The 12,271-nt window shown below is 53.8% G+C and overlaps 1 protein-coding gene and 1 non-coding gene across 16 annotated transcripts in view; both read right to left on the reverse strand.

Annotated features, from left to right (window-relative positions):
• Nucleotides 1-12,271, reverse strand: part of CHD3 (chromodomain helicase DNA binding protein 3) — a 25,157-nt gene continuing 12,886 nt past the window's right edge. For 4 of the 15 annotated variants that reach the window (XM_090257854.1, XM_090257855.1, XM_090257856.1 and 1 more), the window contains exons 16-40: nucleotides 12,022-12,159; nucleotides 11,620-11,741; nucleotides 11,294-11,467; nucleotides 11,018-11,159; nucleotides 10,658-10,789; nucleotides 9,923-10,040; nucleotides 9,550-9,674; nucleotides 9,088-9,319; nucleotides 8,627-8,793; nucleotides 7,995-8,172; nucleotides 7,505-7,570; nucleotides 6,949-7,034; nucleotides 6,671-6,804; nucleotides 6,006-6,150; nucleotides 5,662-5,824; nucleotides 5,420-5,541; nucleotides 5,182-5,317; nucleotides 4,970-5,071; nucleotides 4,657-4,788; nucleotides 4,156-4,264; nucleotides 3,819-3,951; nucleotides 3,288-3,529; nucleotides 2,117-2,280; nucleotides 1,750-1,876; nucleotides 1-1,268 (exon numbers count right to left, since the gene is read on the reverse strand). In XM_090257854.1, coding sequence (XP_090113980.1) covers nucleotides 1,028-1,268; nucleotides 1,750-1,876; nucleotides 2,117-2,280; nucleotides 3,288-3,529; nucleotides 3,819-3,951; nucleotides 4,156-4,264; nucleotides 4,657-4,788; nucleotides 4,970-5,071; nucleotides 5,182-5,317; nucleotides 5,420-5,541; nucleotides 5,662-5,824; nucleotides 6,006-6,150; nucleotides 6,671-6,804; nucleotides 6,949-7,034; nucleotides 7,505-7,570; nucleotides 7,995-8,172; nucleotides 8,627-8,793; nucleotides 9,088-9,319; nucleotides 9,550-9,674; nucleotides 9,923-10,040; nucleotides 10,658-10,789; nucleotides 11,018-11,159; nucleotides 11,294-11,467; nucleotides 11,620-11,741; nucleotides 12,022-12,159 — 3,630 coding nt within the window. In that variant the 3' untranslated portion in view covers nucleotides 1-1,027. Of the gene's footprint in view, nucleotides 1,269-1,749; nucleotides 1,877-2,116; nucleotides 2,281-3,287; nucleotides 3,530-3,818; nucleotides 3,952-4,155; nucleotides 4,265-4,656; nucleotides 4,789-4,969; nucleotides 5,072-5,181; nucleotides 5,318-5,419; nucleotides 5,825-6,005; nucleotides 6,151-6,670; nucleotides 6,805-6,948; nucleotides 7,035-7,504; nucleotides 7,571-7,994; nucleotides 8,173-8,626; nucleotides 8,794-9,087; nucleotides 9,320-9,549; nucleotides 9,675-9,922; nucleotides 10,041-10,657; nucleotides 10,790-11,017; nucleotides 11,160-11,293; nucleotides 11,468-11,619; nucleotides 11,742-12,021; nucleotides 12,160-12,271 lie in introns of all 15 variants that reach the window. The other 11 variants (XM_090257866.1, XM_090257862.1, XM_090257858.1 and 8 more) reach the window with 6 other exon arrangements.
• LOC149997654 (small Cajal body-specific RNA 21) lies at nucleotides 6,404-6,541 on the reverse strand. Its single transcript, XR_016507347.1, has one exon.

Below are 12,271 nucleotides of genomic sequence, written 5' to 3' on the forward strand. Positions count from 1 at the left end.
GAAAGGAAAGTATAATTTATATGTACAACCAATAAACCTGATACAGAAGAGGGGACTGGGACAGACCAGGAGTGAGTGTGGAAAGAGACTGGGAAAGGGGCAGCAAGAAAGTGAAGGGGCAGCAAAGAGGAAGTGGGGGGTTCGCCATGCAAACTGCCACTCTCCTCAGTCCCTCCTGGGGAGGAGGGTGTGCCCATGTCTCCCTAGCCTGCCCTTCATTATTTTGGTCTGGTCCTAAAAGCAAAGTAGTCCCCTGACTAGGTCCCCTGCCTAACCCACTCAAATTTAGTCCCTATTCAGGCCTTCAGGAGGGAGGGAAGTCCTCAAGAAAACCTGAGCCCCAGAGCTGGGGGTTCCCCCAACACCTGGCCCATTGTGTTCTCTCCTACCCTTTCCAGGTTACCTGGGTCCCTAGGGCAGATTGGGGAGCTCCTCTTTGGCTTGAGGGAGTATCACCCAACCATTATTCTCTTTGTAGGGGTGGTTCTTGGCCCCTGTGGAGGGGTTAAGATGCCCAACACAAGATGCCAGTACGCAGGAGGTAACTGAGCCAGTGAATGGCGCCTTTATTCTGAGGCTGAACAGCAATCGACTCCCTTGTAACTGCTCCACACTATTTGAGGAGAGGCAGGGAAAGGGAACATGCAGCCACCCCTCCTTCTTCCCTTCCTCCCTCCCAGGGCTCCTCGTCATCCCTAGCTGAGGTCCCCCACCTCTCTTCAAAGCTCCTTTCCCGCACCAAAGTTTCTAAAGGCCAGGCAATGCTAATCCCCCACTTCTGCACAAGATGGAGCTTATATTGCAGGAATACAGACTGGGGAGGATCCACCTCTTTCCTCCCCACAACCTTTTATTGAGAAGCTGTGTATGTTTGGCAGTGGAGGATAAAGGTACTTGGAAGACCCTGCTAACCCAGACCTCTTCTCACCAGCAGTCTTCGAAGCATGGTGGGAAAGGTGTGCGGGAGCGGAGAAAGACAGAGGGCCCTCCCTGAAGAGAGGAGTCGCAGAGAGGGGCAGAGGGGCTCCTAGCCCAGTGGTGGCCCAAGGGGTGGGGAAGGTGGAAGATTGGCAGCAGGCCCCAGAGCCTGAGCTGGGGGTCGACCTCGGGCACGGGGCCTGGGTGAAGGGCAGGCCTGGGATCCAGTCAGTCGTCTATACAGATCACCTCCCCGGCTCGGGGCTCTTTCCGATCCAGCCCGTCTGACACCAGTGCCCCCACCATTTCCTTCTCCTTCTTCACCAGCACTGGAGGGCCGTTGGTGGCGGCTGTTTGGGCAGGGGTTAACGAAGCGTCAATTCCGATTTCACTCCCAAGCATCACTTTCTGACAATAGTATAGTCTCACTTCTAAGTCGCCTCATGCCACTTGCAATTGAGAAGGGTAGGGGTAGGAAGACCAGAGCAACCCCCTCCCTGGGAATCCCCCTAGTGCCCCGTGATGGAACACATGTTCCAACTCTCACAAGACCCCCTTTTCATTCATATTCTCTTTTCCTGAACTAACACAGATGGAGGAGGCTCAGGTAAGAGCTACCAAGCTGTAGAACCTCTGAAACCCTGGATGAGGTTTTTGAGGAAAGGGATGGGAGAGAAGCTAAGAAAGGATGGGAAGAAGAAAGCCCAGAGCAACTCCATTCCATAAAACACTGGGTACTTCCAAGGCCATGAGGTGGGCTGGAGCAGTAAAAGGCTAGCTGAGCAGGGGTAAGCTTGGAGGAGGAGGAGGAATGAGAGGAAGTCAGCTGACCTGTGATGAAGGACCCGGCAGGCATCTGGCTGTAATTGGCGCCTGCGGCGGCCAGGGCCCCTACGGGAGTGGTGCTGAAGGCCGCCCCGTACCCCGGGGGTGTAGCATAGGGACCCGGGGGAAAGACCTGGAATAGAGAGCAAGCCCAGGTTAGAAGGTCCACAGCCTGAAAGGGACGAAGCTGTAGGGAAAATGTTATGGGCCAAACTCCAGAACTACTGAGGAGCACAGCATGCAGGCATGGAGATCCAGGGGTGATGAGTATGCCGGACTACACTGTTTTTCCATAGTGTGTAGGACTCGATGTAGGTGTGTGCGTGCAGGAGGAGTACCAACAGGGAGAGCAGTTAGAGGGGAAGGGGGTTACCGGTGTGGGGTGAGGCTCCGTGCCCTTGCTGGCCAGCCGGCTGAGGATGCTGCGCTCTGACATCTGAAGGCGGGCTGCGATGGGGGGTATTCGAGACAGCGTGGCTGGCAGGCGGGTCACGTCTGCCTTCATGTCGCTCAGCAACTCCTCCAGCTGGTTCAGAACTGGGGCCCGGGCCGCGGAGAAAGAGGGCGAGAGAGACGGGGAGGGAGGGATGGAGCCAGGAAGAGACGGGGGTCAGGTGGACAGGCAGTCAGAAAGAGAGCAAGGGGACACACATGTCAAAGAACCAGAGAAGAAAATGACAGATGCAGACAGAGAAAGAGAGCGAGTCAGCAAGGGGGGAATGTCAGGTAAACAGGCAGAGACCAGACCACCACAGAGAGAGATGGAGAGAGAAGAGAGGAGGAAAGGGGTTACGGAGAAGAGGGAGGCAGGGAGGACATTGGAAAACATGGGGGCGGGGAGTTGTCAGAACATCCCATACTGGGAGAGTATGGTTTGGGGGTTGGGGATGATGGGGAGGAAATAAGTCAGGAGGCGTGGGGAGTTGGTAAGTGGTGTCAAAGATTTAAGGATTAAGGTTTTAATATGTAATGAGGGAGGGGGGTTAGAGGGTCAGCGTTATAGATTCAAGGAATTAGAACAGGAATCAAAGGGTCCAGGAGTCAGTCATTACATCAGATAGGATTAGATGGTGAAAGGGCTTTGGAATTTAATATTTTATTTTCAAGGGAAGAGGGTTTGGGAGGAAGGGTTGAAGGTCAAAGGGAAGTTTCATGGGGTAGGGTCAGAGAGTGGGATGGTGGTAGTTTCTGCCGAGTGGGGTGAATGAGATGTGAGGAATTTGATTTGTGGGATTGGGGATAAGGATTTTTGTGGATTCTACACAGGCCCCGGCCCCAGAGAGGGTGCCGTCAGCAGTACGGCAGGCACGTGGGTCAGTGGACACTCTGCCCTTCGGAGGGGACGTGCACAGTCTCAGGGGACAAAGTCCCTCTTAAGCACTAATGTGAATCCTGCTGGGCATGAATGAGGGTTGGCTGCACAAACCCTAGAGGCTAAAAACCAAGGGGGTGTCAGGCGGGTCAGGAGTCAGAGGGGGGTGGTTCAGAGGGTAAAAGGGTCAGAGGGGTGGGAAGATTTTGAGGGGTGCGGGGTGAAGACTTACGCAGCGTTGTGGGCCCTCCCCCGCGCGGGGCCGCCGCGGCCCTTACCCTTGTGCAGGACGGCGTTGGCCGGCTTGTTCCCTGCCAGCGACTCCTTGGAGAGGTGCTGGTGGCTCTCAGCCAGGCACTCAGCCTCGGCGAAGCGGGCGTGGAGGGCCATGGCGGGGTGCGCCGGCTCCTGCGATAGATTCAGGTAGGCCGCCCGCCGAAGCTGCTCCTCAATCACCAGCGCCTGCTCCAGGAGCTGCGGGCATGGGGAGAGGGACTTGGTGCGGGGGCCTGCCAGCAGTGACAGCGAGCCAGATGCAAGCCTGAGGCCACACTGCCCGCCCTCACTGCTGGCCCAGGGCACCCCAGCTCCCCACCGACACCGACCCTACCACCAGACCACAGCCCCAACACAGGGTTACACTCTGGTCTTGGCCTCAGGCATCACCACCATCCTCAGTGTTAACCCTCCAGTGCAGCCAGATCTGGGCCCACCTCTGGCCCAGCCCCTCTTCAACACTGTTCCTTTCTTCCCTCATCCCCACCTTGAATCTCCGCGCCAGAAACTTATTTTTCATCTCCAGGAAGTTTCCCTTATTGGCTTCCGTTTTAAATGGCTCATTGATAATGGCGAACTGAGCATCATTCTGGATGTCCTGCCACCGTGCGTAGCCATGGCTGCGGATGAGGAAAGGGGACCATCAAGGAATTTAACGGGGCTGGGCTGGGCACACATCTTCCTTTTGGCTTGATTGCCCCCAAATGTGACACTACATCCCCTTCCCTGGGTGTGACACTACGCCTTCTTCTCTGTAATTCCCGTCTCTCCAGGTTGAGAGAAGCTTTTTATTCTCTTCTTCTTATATTTGTTTCGAAGGATACAGGACAATCCCAGCCAGAAGCCAATAGTCATGTCTTCGGTGCCAGATCTCATTGAGTTTCCCCGAGGAAATGGCTGCCCGTTCCTCATTCTGCCACAGTGTGTGAAGCTCTGAAAAGAGGGTGGAAGATAGACGAGGCATCAGGAGTTTTCAAACCACATCCAGCCCAGTGAACAGGTAGAGACGAGGAGACTGAATAGTGGCAGAGGACACTGAAAGCTCTTTATGAGGAATAGGTCAAGGTTAGAGTAGGGTCAGGAATAAAAGTAGTTGCAAAGAAGGTTCAAGTTAGAATTCAGAATAAAGGTAGGATAAAGACAACTCGGGAGTTAGGAGTACACCTCAGAAGGACTGAGGGCAAGGAGCAGAGACAGCATGCACCCCGCACTGGCAGTTACTTGGTATTAAAGGTAGCAGAAGGCCTCGGGCAAAATGAGGAACCCCATGAGGACAAGCAAATAAATCCCAGTGAAAAGCAGGTGGCAGTAAGAGACGCCCCCACCTGTAAAGCCACCGTCTGCAATATTGAACATGAACCGCGGCTTCTCTGCCTTCTCCTCGCGCCGCCCATTGGCTCGTGGCTCGTCTCGAGGAGGCCCAGGTCGAAGCTCCCGGCCCCCTTTCACATCTTCTGCTAGGGCAGATGAGGCTGAGCTCACACCTCAGGAGTCCCCTTCCAGGTCCCAAGACTACATATACCATGTCCTGTTTTGGGACTTGGCACAGCTATCCCCCAGGATCCAGGCAATTGGTCGCCCAGACTCCACCTCCCCTGATTCCCTCAGGTACCCAGGACCAGTCCTTCTACCCATTACCTCTCTTGCCCAAATCCCCTGTTTCCCCCTCCGGCCTCTCCCTGTGTTCCTGTCCGTCCAACGGCTTCTCCTCCCCCCTCTCTCCTGGCGACGGCTCTGTGGCTGTGGGAGGGGGTAAGGGACAGGAAGGGAGGATGTCACCCTCATTCCCTGACCCCAGAAGAGGGAACCCCCAAATTCTAAGCCCATCGCCCCTAAGTCCATGCACCTACCTGACTTCTCTCTGTCCCCCCGGTACCCAGGTTCAGGCTCCATCTCTCCAGGTACCCCTGGCTCCTCATCCTCCAGAGGAATCTTCCTTGATTCCAGCCGCTCCCCGAGTGACAGGGCTGGGCTGGGGGCATCAGCCTGCAAGACGACGATGGGTCAGGATGAACTGAGGGCTACCAGACGCTTGGCTTCCGGGATCCCCCCACTCTCTCTCCTCAGGGGAGCCGGGGAGCCACACACCTCTGTGTCCATCTTCTCCCCAATTCTGCTATTCTTCTCTGGTTTCTCCTCCTGGTTTTCAGTTTCATCCTTCTCAAGCGGTGTCCTTCCACCATCTCCTTTCTCACTTGGAGCTGGAGTGGCTGCAGGGGTGGCAGAGTAAAGAAGACAGAAACTCCCCCACCTCGACTCCAATGGCTCCGCGTCTGGCCCCATCGGACACTGGCCCCATCGCCTCTCTCCCGCCCTTCTGGCCCAATTACCAGGTTTAGAGGTGCAAGGGCTGTTTGTAGTAGAAGCCTCAGGGGTGGTGGGAGACGTTTTGGTAGGAGACGAGGCTCTGGAGGAGCGCTTGGAGTCAGCACTGGGGTCGGGCATCAGCTCAGGCATCGACCAGCGCCCATTGATGTGCTCAAACTCCTGGACCTGAGGGGAGCGGGGGTCGCAGACACAGGGATCTGCTTTCAGGCAGTGGACACACAGGAAGCTCCAGTCCCCTCTGTCTCATCTCCAACCAGCCTGAGTCTGGAACTCAGGGATGCAAGGCAGAGGAAAGGCAGGGCCCGGGCAGCCAGCTTGGTTCTTGTGTGAGGGGAAAGACTGATACCTTTTTCTTGACGAGAGACATGACGCCAATGCGGGTCAACACTTGCTGGCGACTCAGGCCCTCCCGAGGGACCCCGTCAGCAAATGTTTCAGAACCGTCTGCCCCGGGCTCGCAGAGATGGCGCATGAACAAAGACACATAGGCCCTGAGGAGCGTGGGGGTGGGGGGTGGGTTAGGAAAACCTGAAGGGGGGCACAGAAATTACAGAACCCCCAACCCTAAACTCCCCGGGTGACTCCAGGGGTCCTCCCTTGAGCCTCTCCAAATCCTAAACCCCACCTGCCCCCCGCCCCCCTGCTCTTCCACCATCTCCTGGACTTTGGTGCTTCGCCCCTCGGCCCCATCAGTCAGCTCTTCGTCCTTTCCACCAGCTCCCCACCTGGCTACCGCGGCCAAGCCAATGTGAGGCGAGGACAGTCCAGGTGAGGCTCCTCTCTTAAGCGCCTCTCCTGCGTGAAGGAAGCCCGGCCTCTCTACTCTAAGCTCGTCTGAGGGAAGGTGGGTCAGTCTAGGCCCACCCCCAGGAAACCGAGCCAGACCTGTCGTACAGCAGGGAGCGTGGGGATCAGTTGAGTAAGATCGCATCATATGGTGGCCGAGAGGAAGGAAGTAACACCCAGAGCCCTTACCCTCTCCCCCACCTGTCCCGTGTCACCCACGCTCACTTGAACTCCTTCTCAGTCTTGCCCCTTAGGTCCCGCACCAGCCACTGCGTGGTGAAGGCGTCCTGTGGCGGCATCCCCCAGCGCATCACGGCGTTGAGGAAGGCCTTCCGCTGCCGGGTGTTGAATCCCAACACCTGAGGGCCAGGGAGAGGCAGGAGGGGGTGATGGCACCCGGGCATCTCCTTCTTGGTCCTTTCTCCCCTCAGTGATTCAATTTCCAACCCCCAGCCTTCATTCTCTCCTTAGGAAACTCCTGGGGGCCTGGACCCAGCTCTCACCTCAATGTTGCCCCCAACTCGAGCCAGCAGTGGAGGCAGCGGTTTGTCCTTTTCATTCCGGAGCTGCCTCTTCGACTGTCGACGCCCTGGGCAGGGGTGGCCTCGGTTAGCAGGTCCACTACTTCTTCCACCCCTCAGTCCTCCCCAACACCCAATTCCCACAAGATACAGAACTCAGGTGAGGCCTGTGTCATGTCTGGGGCGTTTCTAATTTCCTTCCAAGCACTTTCAGAATTACTAACTCAGTAAGTCTAAAGGAATCAAGTGATACTGAAAAAATCGGTAGTAAATCCTTGGTGCAAGCAAGGTTACTGATGGGAATGTAAGATGATGTAACCTTTCTTGATCTTTCATTTAGGAATCTAAGCCTGTGTGGTTATATACTCCAAACTTTAACAGTGGTGAGATCAGGGATATTTCTTCCTTTCCGCTTATCTATAATTTTTATTTTTTTTCTACAAAAAAAGCTTTTATTTATATAAAAACAGTGGGCATAAAGGACAATAGGGAGAGAAATGGGGAGAAATGTGGTAGGAAGTCAGGAAACAGATACTACCTTCAGGACGCTCATCAAAGTCTTCATCCTCCTCCTCTGATCCCACTGAATACTCTGACTGGTTATCTGCCAGGGGAACGGGCTCAGCGGTCAGTGATGGCTCCCTGGTCAAGGCCTTCTGCCTGGGTGCCTCTTGGGGATGCTGGATGTCTGCCCGCAGTCTGACTTTGGGGCCATAAGTCATGAACCATGTCCACTCACCACTCACCTAGTCTCTGGGCACCTTCTGATCCTGTGTAACCCACAAAAGCTCCTGGGTGTCCACGAGAACCCTCCACAACCACCAAGTAGCTTAGATCACCTGCAAATCCTCCTGACCTCTGGGTAGCTCCTGCTGATCCTTCCTAATCTCCTTCCCCGTTAGTAAGGGAAGCGCTCACCTCTAGGCCTCTCTCTTTCCTACTAAGTGCCCCCAGTCTCCAGTCCCCTCCTCACCGCTCTTTGCTTCTCAGCTCTGCGTGGTGTGGGCGGGGCTGAGGGGAGTCCTCACCTTGGTCTTCCTGAGCAGCATCATTGTAGTTAACTTGCTTGCGAACCCGCTTGCCCTTGCCAAGGTTCCGGGCTAGGTCTTCCTGTTGTTGTTCATAGTGATGCCTCAGCAGCTTTTCCCAGTAGTCGGGATCCACGTTCTCCTCCTGCTTGATGATCTCTCGTTCGATCTCCTCGATCTAGACAGCAGCAGAATGAATGCTGGTGGGATCCTTCTTGATCCAGTCCTTTCACCTCCTGCCTCTTAGATCTCAACTCTGTGTGTCAATTTTCTGGACATTGCACATTTTCCTTTTCCTTCTCTCTTACTGTCAATGTGCCTCTCCTCGTTCCTTCCTTTTCCTAAAGCTCTCCTCTAGTACCCTCTGCATCCCTCCTGCTCTGTCTCAAAAGGTACCCTTCCATGTGTATCAGTGCTTTCTGTGCCTGAGTCTTTCTCCAAAGTCCAGTATCACCCATTAGACCAAGAAGTTGTTTGCGGTCCACTGTTGCTCTTTGCTGGGCACTATGGTAAAAGATCAGATTTTTAAAAAAACGAGAGGAAGGGGAATCCTCCTACTTCAAGGTCCAACAAAGGAACCTGCCCGTCAAGAGTCAGCCCAGGATAGACAGTGCCTAGCCACATCCTCTCACCTTGTCTTCCTCCCGCACCACATACTGGGCCACCTTGAAGGAACTGAGATATTCGTTCATGTTCTGCACGTCTGTGTCCTCAGTTGCATCCTGGTTCCGGTCCAACAGCCGAGCAATGGCCTCATTGTCATAGTGAATCACGCTGCTATCCTCCTCCTTGTTCTCCCCTGGTGGAGATGGGGACCAAGAGGGAACTCTTGAGTTCCAACCAGAACCTCAGGCAGAGCTTAAAAGATCAAAGGAAAGCATTCTACTTTGCTTCCCTTCCACAGGAGCTCTGGAGAAGGCCCTTTCCCTGGGAGTCAATGAAGCAACGTGTTGTTTTCAACCCTACATGTAAAGAAAGAAGCCAACCTTCCTGCCAGACTGAACAGAGGAGTTTGTCTTCAAGAGTTTCAGAAGAGAAGTGCTCACAGGAGAGCAGGTGCCAGTTTCCAGGGAGTTGCAAAAGAGGTTCTCACCCTCATTTTCGTCCTTAAATAGCTCCTCGGTGCCAAATTTGAGGATGTCATCCAGCTCCTGCTTGGACATGGAGCCCGCCTTGGAGCCCAGCCCAGGCCGCACCACCAGATGGGTCAGCATCATCTTCCTCTTGGCCACTTGTGTGATTCGCTCCTCCACTGATGCACGCGTCACAAACCGGTAAATCATTACTTTGTTAGCCTGGCCGATCCGGTGAGCCCGGCTAAAGGCCTGCAGGGGGCAGAAGACAGTGAGGATGGGCCAGGGGAGTGGCAGGGGAAAATGCCACCCGCATGCTCAGGAAAGGAGGCTAGCAGGAAAGGGTCTTCACCCACCACCCACCGCCCCCCACTCCCACCCCACCGAGAGGTTTATTTCTGACACCAGAACACAACACCCTCCTCTGTGAACCCATGTCTCCTTGCCAAATAGTGCAGGAGCTTCAGGAGGTGAGTTCCCACCTGGATGTCATTATGAGGGTTCCAGTCAGAATCGAAGATGATGACAGTGTCTGCAGTGGCCAGATTGATGCCCAAGCCCCCAGCTCGGGTGGACAGGAGAAAGCAGAATTGTTGGGCCCCAGGAGCTAGGAGATTTGAATTAGGAGATCAGGCTTTTCTTGCAGCCAGTAATTCAGTCTACCTGCTCCTAGATGTTCCCTGACTATGAACAACCAACCATGTCCCCAACTCAAAAGCTAGAGTAGCTAATATCCTCCCAGGCCAGGCCCTCCCAGCCAGGCCCTCCCAACCAGGCCCTCCCAGCCCAGGGACCTAGGCACAGGTTTCTCAGGCCTTCTATACAAAGTGGGGACCAAGGTGTCTCCCTGCGTACCATTGAATCTATCGATGGCCTCCTGCCTCAGGGCACCAGTGATGCCACCATCAATGCGCTCATATTTGTAGCCTTCGTAATCCAAGAAGTCCTCCAGCAAGTCTAACATTTTGGTCATCTAGAGCAAGGGGAAAGGAGTGCGTCCAGAATGAGGAGGCAGTGGAGTGTGCCCTGTCTGTTCTGACTACCCCTTTAGTCTCTCTCAACCCCAGTCCTTACATGTGCACCCCTACATTCCCATGCTCTCCTGCTGCTGCCTTTGCCATCCCCCCAGCACCCGCTCAGTCCACATTTTTGTCATTTCTTAATGTCTCCTAAGGCAGAGCTTCTTCTCTGAGACCCATGAAAAGGTTTCAAAGAAATCTATGAACCCCCTGAAAACCTGTACACAATTATGTAATTGTGCAGCTTTCCTAGAGAGTGGACCCATAGCTTTCATCAGATTTCCAAAAGGACTGTGCTCTCCTCCCATCTCCAGTAAGGTTAAGAAATAGTACCAGTCCCCAGGGACCTCCCTGAAGAGGCAGATGGTTCACCCTCCCCTCCTCTCCATCTGACTCAAAAGAAGCTGAACTACAACCTCCAAAGAACAGAGATCAGAGGCCAAAAGGAAGTTAGCTATACTAGAAACTCTTACAGGTGTAATCTCTTAACTTCTCAAACCATGGCAGGCACAGGAATGAACAAGATAAGGGACTAGTCTGATGGTGAGAATGAGCTACAGGGCTGGGTCACCTGCGAGAAGATGAGCACTCTGTGTCCTTGCTCCTTTAGCTTCCGCAGCATCTTCTGCAGCAGCATGAGCTTCCCAGATGCCTTAATAAGTGCCCCACCCTCATAAGCCCCACTGGGGAGTTTTGGGGACTCCTGGAAAAAAGTGAGAAAGGAAGAGAAGAGGGTCAGGAACCATGCCCCTATAGTCTGACTCTGCCTAGAAAGCTAGAAGCCCAAGTCTAGTCTCTACACCTCTTAAATTCCTGCTCTTCTCAGAAATCCAGTCCCTGGCCTCCCAGCCCAGCTTCAGCCCTGTGCTCAACTCTTCCCACTTTTAGGAAGCCAGGCATTTACTAATCAGTTCCCAGCTCTTGTATCTACCATAGCAGCCACAGGGAAGAGGTACGGATGGTTGCAGCACTTCTTAAGATCCATCATGATGTTAAGCAGAGACACTTGGTTCCCACCGCCTCGTGAATTCAAGGCCTCAAAATTTCGAGTCAGGATATACTTGTAGTATTTCCTAAAGACCAGGGTGGGGGTATAGAAGAGACAAAATAAAGGAAGTGATTATGACATTGCACCTGATCACCAACTCCTGGAAAGCTGCCAACAGATCCCCAACTCCTAGTCCAGGTAACCCGCCTTGCATCTCACTTCTGCATGGGACTCAGCTCCACCCGAACGATGAGCTCTGTCTTGGCTGGCATGTTCTTAAAGACATCAGCCTTCAGCCTCCGCAGCATATGTGGCCCCAGCAAATCATGCAGTTTTTTAATCTGGTCTTCTTTGGATATGTCTGCAAACTCCTCCAGGAAGCCCTCCAGGTTGCTAGTAGCCAGAAGGAGATAAGAAAATGAACAGCTGTCAGGTTCTTTGTCCCTGACCTCAGGCTCTGGTCTTCACTTCAGATGAATCCTCCACCCACTTGTCTTAGTCCCTCCACCTCTCATTTCTGCAGACTACCCGAAGGAGCTACTTACTTAAACCTCTCCGGGGTGAGGAAGTTCAGCAGATGGAAAAGCTCCTCCAGGTTATTTTGCAACGGAGTTCCTGTCAGCAGTAATTTATGATCTATCTTGTAGCCATTGAGGACCCTAAAAAACTAGATAATGGGGCAAGAGAAGACAGGAGAAAGTGCCCATCAGTGGCAAGTGGCTGGCCCACAGTATCAACATTTTCCTATCTCCAGCTTTCATTTTCTTCAGAATAAGAGGCCCCAAATCCCTAATCCTCACCCTCTTCGAACCTGGACTTCTCCCCAAAGGTTTCCCAGGCATCTTGCCTCCTGGGATAAAGAAAAGTCCCTGGAACTTAATGTTTTAGGACTAAGGCAAGTAAGAGTCCACAACCTCGAGATTCTGAGGTATGAGTATCTCACTCACCTTGGACTGGTTGTTTTTGAGCCGATGGGCCTCATCCACCACGAGGCAGGCCCAGCGGATGGAGCCAAGTGCTGCCTGATCGATGGTGATCAGCTCATACGATGTCAGGAGAACATGGAACTTCACCTGTGCCTCCCTCTGCCAACACAACATCATCCGTCCAGCTGCCACCAGACATCCAAGCACCTAGACTTCCACCCCATTCTTTACCGGACACCTTGTCCCGACCATGATTCCCAAAGGGAGCCAG

This window comes from Furipterus horrens, unplaced genomic scaffold (assembly GCF_987537825.1).
Source record: "Furipterus horrens unplaced genomic scaffold, mFurHor1.1.pri manual_scaffold_11, whole genome shotgun sequence".
NCBI lineage: Eukaryota > Metazoa > Chordata > Mammalia > Chiroptera > Furipteridae > Furipterus > Furipterus horrens.